The sequence below is a fragment of the Pyricularia oryzae genome, chromosome 3 (genome assembly GCF_000002495.2).
Source record: "Pyricularia oryzae 70-15 chromosome 3, whole genome shotgun sequence".
NCBI classification, from domain to species: domain Eukaryota; kingdom Fungi; phylum Ascomycota; class Sordariomycetes; order Magnaporthales; family Pyriculariaceae; genus Pyricularia; species Pyricularia oryzae.
In genome coordinates this window covers 5,353,936-5,371,333 of record NC_017849.1, presented here as the reverse complement: position 1 = coordinate 5,371,333, position 17,398 = coordinate 5,353,936, and the positions used below count along the sequence as shown (strand labels likewise).

Sequence of the window (17,398 nt, the reverse complement as noted above, 5' to 3'; positions counted from 1 at the left end):
AGCCTAACTACCTAGTGTACAGTGCTGATTAAGGTAAGTTGATGTCACCGGCAGTGACCAAAAAGACGCAAGGTCGGTCGCCCGTGGTTACGGAGTTGGCCCCACCTTTGTACCTAGGTACCTCCTAAAGAGACTATTGCAGATTTGCAGTGAATAGCAGTTGCCTCATGCTGCATGTCGGTCATGCTAGTGACTGACTGGGCAATCAGTGTGAATTCAAAATTTAAGCTTCCGCCATATTTACTTTTGTTCATCAATGCATATTTGAGACAAATAAAGTATTTAGGCAAGGTATCATCTAAGGTAGGTACGGAGTAGTCGACAAAGACTGACCCCTCCCTAGACATGACCAGCAAACAACACCCCACGAGTGGGACCACAGTGCTTTCGCGGGTGCACAGTGTGAGAGAAACAAGAATAAGGACTTGATCCAAATTATCAAAGTAGGAATACCTAACATGTAATTCAACAATCACAACATACCTCAATGGCAACGCGCATGTCTTGCGCACATGATCAAATGTACCGGTACTTACATGGTTGCTTTGGCTGAGCGCCTGTCACGATGGTCGCCAGCCCTCGGCGGAACTGGGGTTCTCACCGAGACCTCGACACCATGGACATGGCGCGGCCGCTGCTCTGTTGGGCTGAGGCAAATGGGTCTCTGAAAGGGATGGGCAGATGCGTCGAGTCCGATTTGTTGTTGTTGTTGTTGTTGTCGATGCGTGTGTAGACCGTGACCGAAGAAGCCGTGGATGCCGTGTCGTTATCCGAGTATATCGAAGACGCGCTCTGTTGCTGGTAGAAGCTGCTGCGGATGACGCTGTGCTGCGACCTCGAATGGCGCCTCTCCTTATATTGGGACGGTATCCTAGGCACGGGTGGCACGTCTGTCGATGCTGCTGGTTGCTGGCTGCTCTGGGCCCAGGTCATGACGGACGCAGATCGCCACGAGTCCGACTCGTATCCGTCGTCCTCGTCCAGTTCAGCAGCAGCGCCGGTGCCCCGCAGCTTGAGAGGTGGCACGATGGCGCTCAGGTTCGTCATGGTCCTGTTTGAGGAGGGTTCATATACCCCCTTGTGGCTTGCTGAAGTGGATTTGTGATCATCAGCACCAGAGTTTGTTTGAGATACCAACGTCGGCTTGTTGTCAGATGGCACGGCAGTCTCTGGGCGTAGTTGACGCCGAGAGCTCCACTCTCGCAGTCTTGTCTGGACGTCCCAAGTCTCGTCGTGCTCCATCTCTTCATCGGCAGCGGCCTCCTCCTCCTCCTTCTTATTCGGTAGACGCCAGTGCGATCGCGGACCAACATATTGCTGGTTCTCGTCCAGTTTGACATCGTCGTGTTCCTCGGGCTGGCGGATCGAGGCGATATCCAGATGTGTGACGGACGCAATGACAGATTCCCTTCTCCCAGCAGCAGGGACAGCCGACTGTATCCTGCTGCTAGCTTTACCGGCGCGCCTGTTCTCTCCTATCTGAGTGTACTGTCCGTCGTAGTCATCATCGCTGAAGGCAGGTTCATCTTCGCTTTGGCCGGCGTACCCCTGGTGACTGTAGCCATAAGGGTTGGCATAGTAGTCACTGTGATAATAATCGTTATCAATACCGTAGTGCTCCTGCTGCGCTACATACCCACCGACGATGGGGTCCGACACAACGGGGGCTGTAGGTACGTATTGACGACAGTCATAGCCGTCAACCCTCTGGGGGTAATGTTTGTCAAATGAATCGTCCGCAAAGCCATTCCTAAACTCTCGATTTCTTTGCGGTCTTGTAGTAGACTTCCTGGACACACGGCTCTCTGTCAGCCAATGTGGCCTGACGCCCGAGTCGGCGAGCTCCGGTCCAATCAGCCCATTGTTTTCGCTATCCGTGGTTACTGCTGAATTCCCCTGACCCGACCGGCCCTTGGACTTGCGTGCCTTTTTGCTTCGCCGAATCCGGCGTTGCTCGTCCCCATCGCGGCGCAAGACGGCTTCGATTTGATCCGCCAGGTCTCCGCTCTCGAGGATCAGCTCTTTTGCACGTGTGCTGCCAGAGTGGTGTATCCAAGCATCGACAAAGCGTAGCAATCTAGGCTTCTTCTTGTCGACCCGAGATCGCGCCAACAGGTGGCCTCGCAGGTCCGACAGCAACCTCCCCCGCGCACCAACAAAGGCGAGCACGCAGGCTTCGCAGCTGCGCCGAGATCGTGGCTTGCTGCGGTCTCTGCGCCCCTGCTTGTCCCGTGTCCTCCTCGGGATGGCATTGAGCAGCGGCAGGAACCGGTTGGCCTCGGATAAAGACTCGGCCCCATGTTCTCCCTCGGGGTGTTCGCAGAAAGTCTCATCAAACTCTTCCTCGCTCAACCAGAGGCTGTTGATGCCCGTCATGCGGTCCACAAACTCGGATAGCGCCGCCGTCTGCTCGACGCCGCGATTCCTGCGGACCACGTCCGTCTTGAACGTCACCTCCTCCGCCAGGCACTCAAAGACCTCGTGGATGACATAGGGCGAGAGCCTTCGATGGACCCAACAGACATCGACCCGCGGCGGCAGCACCTTGTGCTTCTGGAAGCCCGTGGCCTCGGCTAGGAGGACCCGCATCTGTCGGATGGTCGACATGTCTCGCTCCAGGCGCTTCGGCAGGCGGTACCAGCCGCCCTTCTCGCCCTCGAATCCGTTCTCTATCTTGAATTCCTGTTTCTCCAGCCATTTTGACGACGGCCAGCCATACTCCAGCACGTGTCGCGGTGGCAGCATCAAGAGCTTCGTAAATATGGCGACCTCCTTCTCCTTCAGTGTCCACACGTCTTGCGCGTCCTTCGCCATCTTTCTTGTCCTTGAGTCTCTTTCCTCTTCAGCCGTCCAAAGTAGCCGCTGTTGAAAAGGCGGCGGTGCAACTTAGCAATTACCGAGTTCTCGTTGAAGGCTTGAAGCAGTCGGACTGGCGGGTATAGACTGCACAAGACAATGCCCAGGTGCTTCGATGTCTTCGGGGATGCCCGTATATATAGGTGTAAATGGGTATGTGTATGTATGTGTGTATTGATATGCGGTATGTCTTTCACACTAACACTCTTTTTCCGATTGTAAAATGTTCATAACATATTGTCGCTATGGAGCTTGGTGGTTCTATCGCACTGCCTTAAAAGCTTTTGCAACTTGTGGGTGTTTGCTTTGTCTTCGTCTTCTGGACCTGGACTACATGCCGAGACAAAGATCAACTTCATCTTTGTCCAAAGCGACCGGCCTTTGGTCTTCTTCAGAGTCACAGATGAAAGGCATTGTGTCTCCGTTCTTTGTCGACAAATCCACGGCAGCCGCAGTATCCTATCGGGACCTGTATGTTAACGTTATATCATTGCTGGCGATTTCCTGCAACCTTGGCATGCCCGAACACCGGTCTCGAAGCTTGCTCAGAGCTTTTGCATACGGTGGTGTTGGGTGATCTGCCCTGCTGAAAACGAACCAACTGTTGGCGTTTTCCCTAGAGCACTCGGGGATAGTTGCAATGAAGCACGAATAAGTTGGGCAAGGCAAATCGGCCATCCATCACAGCTAATTCCTTCGCCATGACCCTTGATCGGATGGCTTGGTGATGTCTGTCTTGGAATTCTTGAAAGTTCAAAGAGTGATGGATGGTCTGGGTTTATGATGTAGTAGTATATGCCTTCGCTGAATGAGCGCTCGGTCTCGTATCGACATGGCTGACAATGTTGGCCTAGAGCTAAGAGAATCCCTAGTTAGGTGGATTCCCGCCGCTTTGCTGATGAATAACCCAATTTCTCCTGCCATTCACCTTTACTCCATAGTTAACAAGACTGTATTCCCAAGAAAAATAACAAGAAAACCAGTCCCCAAACAACTCCACCGATTGCGGTCACATTTCAGGCACGCCCGCAAACAAGCAAAGAAACCCGCCAAGAAAAAAATAAAAAAAAAATCCTAAGTTTTTGTTGTCCTTCATCTTCCAACCCAGAGGAGCACAAAACAGAGCAAGATTAGGGGCTTGCCAACAGTGATCCATCGCCTCTGGACGTGCTTCCCTTATACACAACGTGACAAAGTTGCCAAAGTCTTTAGAGCAATTTATCTCTACTGTGAAAAGAAAAGTAGCCTATACTGATCCTCTTCCATGAGTTCGTAGCCTCGGATTACCTCCACAGTTAATCTTGTCGCTCGGCTTGCCTCGTGTGGAGCTCGTTTTTGCTCATTCTCTCAGCCCGGATCCTGGCCGCTTCGGAACCGTCATCTGGGTGTGCAACCTCCCTAAACCAAGGGTGTTGCAGGGCTTCCTTGGCCGTGATACGGCGAGCTGGGTCGTATACGAATATTTTGGTCAAGAGATCGAGGAATTGTTTCATAAATGTGTTCTGACATGGAATGATATCCTGCACAACATGTCAACATATATTAACCTTGTAGATGTCTGCAAGAGGTAGGGAGGTAGGGACGAAAACATACTGGAAGCTTCTTCATAGCCTTCACATATTTTTTCGAGGCTCGTTGCGTATCAACCGAGGGGAAGTCAAGACGGGATCGTTTGAAGTATCTGTCATGTGGCTGTTAGCTTCTCGGTCGCGAAGGGTACGTATGAAAATGCCAGACATGTTAGATACGTACTTGGTCGCTGGGTTAGGTCCGCTTCTTGTGTTGCGATGAACCTGCTGGACCAGGTGTGTGTCGATTTTGCGGTCGACAACGGCCTCCATCATGGCCAGATGCTCGAGATTATCGTGTGTCTGGAACAAAGCGTCACCAGTAAAGAATTCGACAAGAATGCAACCTATGCTCCATATGTCGCAAGGGAATGACCAGCCAAGGCCCAAAATGATCTCAGGAGCCCTGTAATGCCTTGTGGACACCACTGATGAGTGGTACTCGTCCTGGAATGTGGCAGACCCAAAGTCAATCAACCTGATCTCTGTGTCCAGAAGAACTTTGCGCTGGGTTGCAGTCCTGCCAACTGTCGTTGATGAGCTTGGAATTTTGCGGTTGTACGTGAACGTCTGGTAAGTCGCATCAGCCAACAGGATGTTTTCGGGTTTAAGATCTGTGTGTATGAGGTTGAGATCATGAAGGACTATATGTATGATGGGCAAGTCAGTATGGGGCCCAAGGAGATCAGGGGCACCAGAAGGGCGTCGTCAAACTCACAAGCCACACTGGTGAACAGCTGTCGAGCAAAGCTTTGGATTTGACTGTTAGGAAAAGGCGTAAACTGGTTGCTCTTCAAAAAGTCAAAGACGCTCTGGCCTAGAAGGTCCATGACTATGCAGATGTGGCCGCGGAAGTCGAAGGTGTCTCGGAGATGGATGCATCGATTCCGATTTTCTTGGTCGTTTAGTTTCAGTGTCTGCAATACCCGCAGCTCAATCCTCGAGGCATCTCGGTACTTCTGGACCGATCTGATGATTTTGATGGCCACAAGTTCATTTCTCCTGCGATCCCTGGCTTGAACTACCTTGCCAAACGTTCCTTGGCCTAGAAGTTTGATCATTTGATCTGCGAAAGTCTAGTGTTAACCAACCAGGAAAAAAACCATTCGTGGTGCCAAAGATGAAATGGAGATAGTTCTTACAGTCTTCTGTGAGTTCTGCATCGGGTACAACAATGTAGTGTCCGTCTTCGTCGTCAACCTTGAGGTTCTTCAGGTTGGGCTGCGGTTTAGACAAGTCAATTATTCCATGCTTATCGCGAGACATCACGTTGATGACAGGAGAACTAACATCGTGCACGACTCTGACGCTGACCTCAGGGGCCTTCTTTATGGGTTTCGCCGGAGGTTGGTAGTTAGTGTAGGCAGCATCGCCGTACAGAGCAGCCTCTCTTCTCTTCGCCTGACCCGCCTGCTGTCGCGTTGTCCTCTTACGCTTTTGGCCAGCGTTTGCATCTTCGTAATGCCCATTTGAGGAACTAGATCCTAGGGAAGTCGGAGCCGTGGTGGCGATAGCTGAGGTTGTGCGATCGCTCGATATTGTCGAAGTTGGGGTGTTTGTATGCGAACCAACAACTCGGTTATGAACCGGGTCGTAGTGAGCCGATGGCTCGCCGTCTCGCCGTCTCCTCTTGGCGGTATGCTGACTCCTGGAGTTGGCGGGTGCACCATTCGTATGTGTGTGGCCGTTGCCGTTTGCACGGGTAGCGTGGCCATTAATTATTGTGCGTGATGAACCGGGGGCGGTCGACTGTAACAGGACTTCAGGCTCTGAGTCGTCGTCAATGACGATGACCTCCCGAGGTAGTCCATTCTTGTAGAAGTTATCCCAGTCGGGACCCTTTGAACGCCTCCTTTTTCGCGGACCTGCGGCGTCCATTGCTTCAGGTCTTGTAATTGTAGCAGTCGTTGTAGTTGAGGGCATCACCGTTGATGTGTACTCGGAGCGAGATGTAGAAATTGTGGCCGATGTTCCCGAAGATAGGGTCACCGGCGGCCCATGTGGGCTCGCGTGGCCGTTGGCTGATTTAGGAGCGTGTATGTTCTTTATAGGCGGCAACCGTGTCGTTGCTGTTGGGGCAGGCAAAACGTACTGGCCCGTCGAGGTCGAATGGTACTGTTGGTGCTGATGCGGGTGGGAGAACGGAGCGCCGTAGTGATAGTGGCTTTGAGGGTGAGTCGCAGTTGCAGTTGTTGGAGTCGACATTCTTCTGCAGCCAGCAAAGGCTCTTTGGGCAGTCGATTGCCGTGCAACCGTAAGACGGGGCTTCGTAGGTGGTCGACTTTTGTGTAGACAGGTTGTGTAGGTGGATGTGCAAGTAAAGGTTGAAGGTGCGGGTTCTCAGGGCGTCGAGATGTGAGGAGCAGTGAGGTGGTGAGTAAAGGCACTGTCCTATGAATGGCGTCGGATTGCACTGGGTTTGCTGTGGCCGCTTGGGGTCTTTTCGGTGCGGGACTGCGGGAGCCACCGGCCTAAAAACAGAGAAAAAATAATAGAGGGAGAGAAAAAAAAAACCCCCCTCGAGTAGCGTCCAAGGAGGGAGCCCGTCTCGACGTCGGTGTGTCGTTTATTAGAGGAAGGTGCACAGGGTGACGCGAGGGTGAAAAGGGCAACAGCAAGCACGTCCAAAACAAAAGTGGCCAAATAAAACAGACGCAGTTTTCTTTGGTTGATGAATTAACTGATCATTGTGTAGTGTGAAAATCCTAGAGCGTGAATGCTTTAGACAAGACCAGAAGTGCGTGGGCTACCTCAAGAGAGAGAAAAAAAAAACAAAATGTCTCCTCCCCCCATCGACAAGCCAAGTCACGGATTTTGTTGCATCGTTCGGTTCGGATGGGATCAAATTTGGATTGGACTGCGCATCCAACCTCTAATCACTCCAACCATGCTACTGTAATTGTAGACAGGGAGGGCTGGGACACCGGTCAATTGGCGTGCCGCAGCCATTTCGAATGAACTCTTTCTCACTCGCATCCCATAGTTACTGTACCATACTTTTGCCAACCACCAGTCAGTCGCTGCAAGCCCGGTGTAGTAGGCTGCCGGCAGGGTGGGCGCTCCGCTCCATTCAGCCCTCAATCCCCGGCCATGTTACCTGGAAGCCATTCACATTCTTTTGTTTCTATTACCCGATTTATCCTGACTCTGCCTACCGAAAAGTATGAGGAGAACGGCAGACCCGTGGGGAGATGGAGATTGGTCTAGTTCTAGTCTACTAGATAGTGCAGAGCACCCTGGAGCAAGTCAATTGTAAATTTAGGCCTGGTTGCGATTTTGCCGTACTCTGTAAAGTTCTAGCGGCCGGTCGCCATGAATGTGTTTCGTGGCTTTGGGCGGGCTTTGCTTTGTGCGAGGAGCCAGCCAGATTAGGAACCCCCTCCCTTGCGGTCTCCAGCAGCCAAACTTTGCCACCCATCGGCGAAACAGAGTCAGGTAACCCACCATTTCATAAATCCCAGTGCGGTAAGCCAACCAAGCCATGCTTGCAATCCATGGAGCCTACAGCTCACCCGTTCTGGGTAGACTTGTTTTCCACCTCACCAATCCAGATTTGCAACCGATACGGTTTTTGCTGATCGATAGTCATTTCTGTTTTTTGTTTGATTTTTTTTTTTTGTTTTTTTCTCTCTATTACAAATTTCAAACCCCATCCGAATGTGGTTTGTTAGCAGCAGCAAGTGGAGGACGGTCAATGGAGCGCCACGATTTATGTGACCGCTTCTTCCGTTGCCCCCGCGACTGTCGTGCTTACTTTGGGGATACCTACCACAACTCAAAAATGGGCTGCCATTCGTAGATAAAAGCGTTGGCACCAGGAGATGTGGACAGTGCGAAGTTTAGAGGGCTTTGGCACCAGCGCACGTTTGCACACCAGAGCGTGAATCGCGCCAGATCAATAACCTAATATATGTTGAGTTCTCTCGTGTGCACTAACAGTCATTGCAGTCCAGATTTGTTGTGTTGCCTCGGAAGCAAACTCCTCGCCTCGATTGCATGCTTCGTAAAAATGGTTGGATCGAATTAATATACATTATTCAGAATAACAACTGGTGGCCAAGAAGTTGCACATCTACTGTACTGTGAAGACGGTAACCAGTTATAATTCTAATCCGTACACTGTCAGAAGGAGTTCACAGCGTGATCTAGCGAGCAAGGGAACTGTCCACCCCAGGCGCGCCTTAATTGGCCCTAATAACTGTTTAGGGTAGGAACATACATAGGTAGGTAGGTAGTAATTAAGGTACCTTACCTTGGATATGATGGACACGGCAAACGGCTCCAGACATCAGTGGAATCTCAATTTGCTAAAAAGGTTGGTTACCTGCGTCTGTTGGCAACTTAATTACTATTACAATCAAAAATCGCATCATCAACCCCCACTTGCCGTCGCCACAAAACTCGGCTTTTGGACGCACTGTAATAGTACGTAGGACATTTACTTTGACAGCCTGAGGATATGCCTTGGGATCACTTGAGAAAACACAGGCTTGATAGGAAGCCTAGGAAACGAACAGCAGAGCAAGCCCCGAGGTCCCCGCCCGTGACCTTGATCTTGATCCTGTCCGCTTTTAGTGCGTCACGTCTAGGCGAGATTCAACGGCAAAGTGGACCTGCGCACTTTGACAAGCCTCAGCCCCAAGTTTGTTAGATAGGTATGTATGCGTTTTGGCGCTGATCAAGAATTAGCTCAACAGAGCCAAAACAACAAATTTGGGTTATATTACATCTTTGGACTTAATTATTCTTCTCTTCTTTCCTCTTTTCTATTTTGCCTCCGTTTTTTTTTTTTTTCCTAAGTATGTATCTCAATGGTGGTGTCTGCAATCGCAGTCTGCTCACTTGCAGCACTTCTTCAGGTGCAGTAAAGACAATCTCACTGACGATCGCCTCGAACATGAGGAACCTGGACTCAAGAAGACTGTTGTATGCACCCATGATTGGTCAACTACTGGCAGAGATGCGCTGAACGTCCACATGAAGGTTGTATAGGGGCTTTTGGGGGTGGCTCCATTTTCCGTGCGTCTGCACAGGTACACACTGACAGCTGCGTGTCAACAACGACTTATTTCGGTTAGAGCGGGGGGGGGGGGGGGGAACACCATGTTGAAATAACAACGAAAACGAACCAAGCTGAGCCGTTTTTTCTTCGTTTTACTGACGGCTTTACTGTTTCCCTCCCCTCCGGTGGCCATGCACTATTACAGGAAGATCCGACCCCCACTGCCGACCAAGGGTCCATTCGGAAAAGGATGGCTCATGATGTGTGGTACAAAAGGCATACATACATATCCGTACAGTGCTGTATAACGTAGAGAAAAAGGAGCAATATTTGGCAGTGCGTCGTCAAAACCAAAAACACTCTTTCGGGAATAGCGCCGTCTCTGGCGCTTCCGGACTGGTGCTGAGCAGGGAAGGCTTTTTGCATGGATGAAAGATGGCTGTGGGGGCTTGTGAGGCACAGGATCTTGCTCCCCCCAAGCCTCCTCATCTTTGTTTCCAAATAGTATTGCAAAGGGGTTGCTTTTCGAGAAGACTAACAAAACAAGTGCCTTGATCCACCGTAGCGAATTTGCGTCTGGGCTGAAGCAATCGCCCCTGTTTTCAGTTGCCCATGGGACGTAGTGGGCGTGTGCTCCCTCTAATAATAATGTCTGTCTACCGATCGATCTGCACCAGGGCACCCATTGCAGGGGCCATACCTAAAGCTGCTAAGGTAGGCAAGGTACCTAGGTACGTATCAAGATTGCAAGAGTACTGAGGCTTGTTAGGCATTCAAATTACTGTAATCAGACGAGCGGCTGGCCGCACTCCACAGCTTTCTTTCGAACTGCTCGCTGCTTGACCATGCTCAAAATAATAATTCAAGCTCTAGACAATTACAAGTGGACAAGCTGTCATGCTGCATTTTCTGAGCTGTACGGTAGCATGGCGGTCAAGCCCGTCCCGAAACGCTATTATTCCCACATGTGCTCTTAGCTACAGAATACCGGCAGCAAGCCTCTTGGCTACCACGCAAATTTCAGCATGGGCGACGCTGCTGTGGTATGCCGGTTCGCCGGCTACTGTATGTATCGAATATGAGCCGGGGTGCCTGTGAATATCAGACCAACACGGACGGACGTACAATATCAGCCGAATTGCCCTGTCAAACGTCCTTGTCCATACAGTGCGTCCCCGGGCTCTTTACCCCTGATATCATGATTTAACCCCCAAATGTGGTCAGGTCAGATTGCTGTTTTTGATGGGGTCATGAAAAGGAACAAAAAGTAACAACAAGAAAGAAAAACAACCACACGCACGAACGCAAACCAAACCGGCCGGGGACAGTTCGCGTCATCAGAGTTCAGAGGATGAAAACAAACACAACCTGAACCATTTACCGGTGAATGGACTTAGTTCCTTGCTTGCCGGGTACTGTAGCTCATCGATGTTTACACAAGACTTCGAGAAAACGAACAGAACATTAAGGCACTGTACGGTAGGCTTTCCATGGACATACTGTACCAGACTGGACCCCGCAACGCAAAAAGCCCCGCCCCTCCACTACGTAGCAATCCGCGGCCAGGTTCCGTCACTTATTGCCGCGGGCCAAAGACTGACAGTAGCCCCGTCAGGATTTACCTACAGAGTGACTCCGAGTATTGATTGATACCACGAACTACGTACAAGCTTGTTTTCGGCGTATTATATGGTGTTATCAACACATTATGGATATAATTAGTTAACTCGGATAATATATCTCTTCTCTGTGAAAAGCTTGTCTTTGAACGAGTGTTCATTTGGGAAGGGGAAGGGGAAAAAGAACCCCCCATTCTAGAACTAGAACTAGAACTAATAGATGTGCAGATACCAGCAGTCCGTACATCTTTTGTCACCTCACGTCAGATTGTTTAAACGGCGTAGAGCAATTTACAGCAACAGTTATATACCACACCACACCTTACTTAAGGTCCGTACCCTACCTTACTAGGTCTAGATTAGACAAGTACCCAGGGCCACCCAAGACAGGACAAGCATGTTCAATTGCGACTACGAAAAGTACGATGCTACGAAAGATACGGGTACCGTTCCTTTTACCCCCTCCTGCGCCCTATCAATGGATGCATTGGCAGCACGCTCCTTTGTCGTTTTGTGGGTCGCCCGATTCTTTTCTGTTTTGCGGTCTTTGTGGTCCATCCAGAAAGAAGGGATAACAAAAGAAGCACAAAAAGATGGAGGGGACGAGGGGCCCCATGTCTCTGCCCCCTGCGACGCCAGCTCGAACAGGTGGGCAGAGAAACAGGATTGCCATTCAGACATGCTTTTCTACACGGTGGGCCTTTATTTTACGAAGAAAAATCTATCGGGTGTGGCAATCAGTCGATTATCATCCCATCCATTTTGAGCGCAAATCGTGAGAAAAGAAAGCATACCGCTAAAGTGTTGGTATGTCCCCTGACAAGAAAGCAGTTGGTTGGCAAAAGCAGTATGGCAGGGATTTCGCTTATTGACCCAAGTATCCGAGGTAGTATGTATACCTATGATGTGTTTACGTGCACAGTAAAATGTCGCTCGCAGCAAGTGGACATGGTTCGAATCTGACGGGACGATCAGAGAAACCATACGGGGTACACCCTAAGCCGGTCTCGTCTTGTTCTGACAGATAGGGCGCAGGTACCTTGAGTACAGCCCAATATACCAAGGATCTCTACGTACCCGACGTGAATCGGGACTGGTCCGAAGCCTGCAAAACAGCCCGCCTCTGACAGTGGCCGAACACCTTCCCATGTGAGAACGGGGCTTCCAGATTAAGCCACCCAGGGAACCTAGGTATTAGCCTAGCACTAAACTGGAAACGAAGTTTGGTAGAAGGGATTCCGTTTGGGAGTATTTTCGAGAGTCTATACTGAGACACCCAATGTTACTCTTAAAGCTCATCCGGTGTGAAACAAAACCCCATCTTTCGCTTCGATCCAGGACACCAGGGAACGCTTTGTAGCGAGAGGCCCGCCACTCAATCTTTTGGCTAGTGAGCCATCTTTTTACGATCGAAACAATCGATTCAACATCAAGGCACTGCACGACTCGCCTAGCAAACTGCTCGGACTTCAAGCTATTGACCGTTGATTTGAGTACAAAAACTGCTTCAGTTGCGTCCCATCTATAGTTTATTCAGTACGCACCATGTACGCAACCAACTAGCAATGCGCCAAAGTCTACAAGGCTAACATAAATAACTCAGCAATCTAGGGGATAGCAGTGTCTAGGTTGTGGTAGGTTCAGGGTAGGTGAGGTAAGCGGAAACTCAGTCAAGCCCAGAAAGAGGCGGTGGGTGGCAGCGTCAAGTCCATCGGACAAAGAGGCGGTGGTCCCCAACTACAATCCCCTCGTAAACACGACCATACCGCCCTCTCCTCCACGCCCGTGGAACTCCTCCTCAAGTCTCTCAGCCGAGATCTTCTGTCTCTGCGGGAAAGCTGCCAGCGCAAGCGGGAGTACCGCGTAACTGGTTGCCAAGATGAGCCCCAGATTGATAGGCAACGTCAACCTTGGGCTCCTCTTGAGCCACTCGGTCTTTTGCAGCCGCACTAGCACCAGCGGTGGGATTACCATGATGGGGGAGCCGTTCAGCACCCTTGACAACGCCGTCTCGCCGACCGCCAGTTTGGCCGCGACCTTGCTCTTGCCCAGGCTCTGAACCTCGCTCTCGGCCTTGCCCTCGGCCGCCAACCTGGCCTTGTCCGCCTCTGAAAGCACAGGGAACACGTCAATACCCCGGCGAATCTCCTCACTTCGCATGAGGAAGACATTCAGTGCACCGGCCGAGGCCACGGCAGCGAAGGGGACCAGACGGCTAAGCACGAGGCGCGTGGAGGGCTTGAGCGAGGTCAAGCGCGGGACAAGGCTGTTGAGCCCGACTGCAACAGAGCATGAGGCTCCTACTGCGAGAAAGTAAGATTGCGCCAGCTTGGAAAAGGTAAGAGGGGAGGACTTGTTGGCGTTGGCGCTGTTGACAGCGACGTTGAGAGACTGGTTAACTACTTGCCAGGCAACTGTTCCCGTGGTCTGTCATCGTACCGTTTGCAAAGTGTCAGATTAGTCGTCTTTCGCTGCTGCCAGCTAGTTGAATGCCTCAAAAGGTGCAGCTTACACTGAGACCTGGTTGCAGCATTCCAGCTGTAACAACCAAGTTCGACAGAACATAGCACGACATGCGGAAGGGGAGGAAAACCGGCTCGCCATTATCTGAAAGGAAGGCATATTACAAACAAGGTTAGTGCAAGATCAACGATTACCAACCAGCCCAGAGCCGAATGGCATCTGTGAGATCGCCCATACCTGGGTGAAGTGTCGAGTCCACAATCTTCTTTGCCTTCCACAGCTCAGGTGTCATCTCTTTGACACTTCCCTGCTTGTATGATATCAGAGCCTGTTTGGCCTGCTCCAGGCCAGATTTTCCGACAAACAGAGTCCTACCAAGCCAGAATGTCAGAATACACGTCCAAATAACACCGCTTCCCTATTGTTGCCGTCGAGCTCTGTGCTCCTACTGGGCAACCCTTTACAATCTCGAGGCCACGCATTCACAGCGGTCCGGCTCCCGTCAAAAATTCGGTGGCAGAAAAAGCTCTTTGAACTTTCTCAAGCCTCCCTGCGCCCAAAGATTTGCCTTGTCCATGTTTCTCACCTCGGATCCGTTATGCCAGCCGCATGGCGAACGCGGCCCCAGTATGTGTTTAGATCATACTGAGAGCCTGGAAGTTCCCTGTTTCCCGGTAGTGAGGCCGACATGGCGACAGGAATACAGCCCAGTCCTAGAAGTCCCCAAATTTGACAGGAGGTTATAGCGCGTGTCAGGAAGAAACGCGATTGGAAGACTGCCAGGCGTAGGTATGTATGTAACGCTACCTAGGTAGGTAGCTATGGAGCCTGTCTGAATGAGCAAACCAAATTCAGAGAGCCAGATCTGCTGCCCCACGCTTTGTCGCATAAAATGTAATAAAAGAAAACTTAAAAAATTCCCAACCCGGACGCCAATGGATAAAAACGAAGGGAATAAGAAGTGCCAATTGACAGCCACAAAAGGCAGCCTGCCGAGATTTCTACACTGGAAGATTCGCTCCAAGTCAATTATTGCCAAGATTGGATTTTTGTCCAGCGGTGAGTGAATGAACCCTTTGAACAAACCAGAAATGATCAGTGATGTTACCTTACCCTGCCGATTTCGGTGATAACAAGATCCGCTAGTGGAGAGCGCCTGATGAGAGCTAAAAAGGTTTAGGGTAGGTACGGCTTGACGGTAAATAGGCACACAAGCACTACAGTCAAAGCACCGCAATGCACTTCCGGCTTATGTTGGTACGGTGCAGGACGGCTTTGCCGCATACAAACCAGGGGCTCCCGGTTGTCCAAACACTCGATTCAATCGGCTACACCAATTGAAACCTGACGCAATTGGTCCATGACCGGGCAGCTTGGCAGCTAATAATACCTCCCTACCTACCTGTAGCTAGGTACCTACTAACTTCGTACTGGATCTTACCATAGGTGCATACCAACCAGCCTACCTACCTTACCTTAGGTACCTACATATCAAATCGTCATTGAGGAACAATTTCAGATGGCCATGTACGCGTCACTACACTAAGTTCACGGGACCTTTAGCGATATGCATTCAGCCTGTTGACCTCAGTTGTTGCAGGATAGCATACTCAACCAATTCGCATCACCCGTAACCTCGAGCATATTAACATAATGATCTCGGTCGCCGATATTATGCAGCGCCTGCCATTCGCCGCGTCAACAACGACTCGGCAGGCTGTCACGTACCTTCTCGGAATATCTCTCTTCTCCATCTCCTTCCTAGTGTTCCTCAATAGCAGCTTGTCCTTCGTCATCACCGACTTGATTGGCGTCAAGGAAGGCGTTGGTGACATCGTCGGAACCCTCGGCTTCGCAGATGAGATCGTTGCTTTGATTGCATGTCCCGCCTGGGGCTTGGTCTCTGACCGGTTGGGCGTTCGCCAGGTTGCGGTGGTGGGGTACTCGATAATCGGAGCTTCTTTGGTACTGTTTGTCCAGGCTCAGAATGTCTATCCGCAGCTCCTCCTGGCGAGGATTCTGTTTGCTATAGGAGCTACATCTGCGTGAGTTTTAGACGTCAGAAGAGAAAGAGAGAGAGAGATAGAGAGTGTGTGTGTGTGTGTCTGTGTGTAAGAGTTCGCACGCTGACAACATGTTTATCTTGCCAAATATACAGGGCCACTATGGTGACTGCAATCCTGCCTCCCTTAACCGACGATGCCGACTATTCCGAGAACGAGAGCGACCGGTCAAAGAAGCCTTCGCACAATTCGCGAGACAGTGTAGCACTTTCCCTAGAGTCACAGGTCACCATTACACCGGAGCGGTTTGCTGCACAGCAAGAAGGCGGGGTGGACAATTCCGCAAACGGAGCAACTGCTCACCTGTCGGATGCAGACAAGGGCGATGCGGCCAAACCCTCGGCCCTCGCAGGACTTGTCGGTCTCTTTACAGGCTGCGGCGCTCTCGTAGCACTGTCGATATTCTTGCCACTCCCGGTGCGATTTGGGCACGTTGAAGGTACCACGCCCGCCCAGGCAGTGACATACTCGTTTTATGTTGTTGCCGCCGTTGCTTTCTGTGTGGCTGGCTTCGTGGCTTGGGGTTTGCGCGGAATAAAAGGGGAGGAAGGCAAGGGCTGGCAGATGCTCCTTGGTCGCTCACGTTGTGATGATGAAAATGAAGGGGACCGCGTTTTGTCTCAGGCAGCCTCTTTGCGCCGTCGAAGATCACAGTGTCGCCGAGCCGGGCAACCTTCTGTACAAGATGTAAGGCCCCTGACATTTGGGTTTTGGCATTTTGCCAAGGACCTTGCTAATACAAATAACAGAGATACCTCCCCTACGGCCAGCTTCTCAAAGACTCGGTTCGCCTTGGCTTTGTAGATCCTCAGATCGGTCTCGGCTACCTCGGTGGGTTTGTGGCCCGCGCATCGACAGTTGCCATTTCACTATTCATCCCGCTTTTCATCAACACATACTTCATCCGCAATGGTTTCTGCCAGGGCTCACCTCACGACCCGTCACCGGAGCTGAAGAAAGAATGCCGAGCCGCGTATGTCTTGGCATCAATTCTCACCGGTGTTGCGCAGCTGTTCGGACTTGTTTGTGCCCCTATATTTGGGTATCTAGCCAGTCGTGCGACAGCAAAGGTCAAGTTCAATGTGCCCGTCGTTGTAGCTACAAGTTTTGGCATAATTGGGTATATCCTGTTTGCGAGGCTCCAAAGTCCCGAGTTCAAGGATGTAGATGGTCGTGGCGGGGGCCCATGGGTGTTCCTGGTCGCGGCAATGCTGGGAATCAGCCAGATTGGCTGCATCGTTTGCAGTCTTGGTTCACTTGGCCGCGGCGTCTTGACTGTGGATTTGCCCGCCAGTGCCCAAATCCCGGAGGAGCAAACTCACGCCTCAGGGGACGAAAGAGCTCCGTTGCTTCCAGCCGACGGGGCTGAGCAGGGGGGAGTAACGATACGACAGTCGCCAGCAGTGTCCCGCGTTCGCCTCAAGGGATCTATCGCTGGCGTATACAGCTGGTGCGGTGGCGCTGCAATCTTGCTCCTCACCAAACTAGGAGGCTTTCTCTTTGACAAGTGGTCGACGGGTGCTCCTTTCTACATGATGGCTCTCTTCAATGCTGTATTACTTGTGGCAGCACTTGGAGTTGACGCTGCCAGATTTTACAATTCCTGCAAATGAGGATGATATGGAAAGGCAGTTTTCGACTTGTATTTATTCGGTCTGTGGATATCTCACATCAAAATCGAAATACAATTAAAAACAAATAGTTAAATAAACAAACAAAAAGCTACTTTGGCTACCAATAGTGTTTCTAGCCACGAGACATTATGTGTCGTGGGATATCCCACATACCTGCCGGTGGTGGCGAGACCCATGTTATCAACAATGTTTA

At 50.9% G+C, this 17,398-nt stretch overlaps 4 protein-coding genes across 4 annotated transcripts; 1 reads left to right on the top strand and 3 right to left on the bottom strand.

The window, feature by feature from the left end:
• Positions 1-335: 335 nt before the first annotated feature.
• Positions 336-2,949, bottom strand: MGG_16905 (uncharacterized protein). Its single transcript, XM_003712826.1, has 2 exons — positions 1,637-2,949; positions 336-1,585 (listed from the first exon to the last, which is right to left on the bottom strand). Exons 1-2 carry the CDS (start codon positions 2,812-2,814, stop codon positions 598-600), a joined length of 2,166 nt encoding a protein of 721 aa, XP_003712874.1. The 5' UTR covers positions 2,815-2,949; the 3' UTR covers positions 336-597.
• On the bottom strand, positions 2,934-7,729 carry MGG_16904 (CMGC/CLK protein kinase). Its single transcript, XM_003712825.1, has 6 exons — positions 5,715-7,729; positions 5,567-5,645; positions 5,143-5,490; positions 4,609-5,068; positions 4,450-4,537; positions 2,934-4,376 (listed from the first exon to the last, which is right to left on the bottom strand). The coding sequence occupies exons 1-6, from the start codon at positions 6,627-6,629 to the stop codon at positions 4,152-4,154; spliced, it is 2,115 nt and encodes a 704-aa protein (XP_003712873.1). The 5' UTR covers positions 6,630-7,729; the 3' UTR covers positions 2,934-4,151.
• Positions 7,730-12,483: 4,754 nt separating this feature from the next.
• Positions 12,484-14,637, bottom strand: MGG_05310 (sideroflexin-5). The gene is made up of 4 exons (XM_003712824.1): positions 14,095-14,637; positions 13,746-13,879; positions 13,558-13,652; positions 12,484-13,472 (listed from the first exon to the last, which is right to left on the bottom strand). The coding sequence occupies exons 1-4, from the start codon at positions 14,196-14,198 to the stop codon at positions 12,783-12,785; spliced, it is 1,023 nt and encodes a 340-aa protein (XP_003712872.1). The 5' UTR covers positions 14,199-14,637; the 3' UTR covers positions 12,484-12,782.
• MGG_05309 (uncharacterized protein) lies at positions 14,453-17,352 on the top strand. The gene is made up of 3 exons (XM_003712823.1): positions 14,453-15,553; positions 15,667-16,258; positions 16,321-17,352. The coding sequence occupies exons 1-3, from the start codon at positions 15,162-15,164 to the stop codon at positions 17,182-17,184; spliced, it is 1,848 nt and encodes a 615-aa protein (XP_003712871.1). The 5' UTR covers positions 14,453-15,161; the 3' UTR covers positions 17,185-17,352.
• The last annotated feature ends 46 nt before the right edge of the window (positions 17,353-17,398 follow it).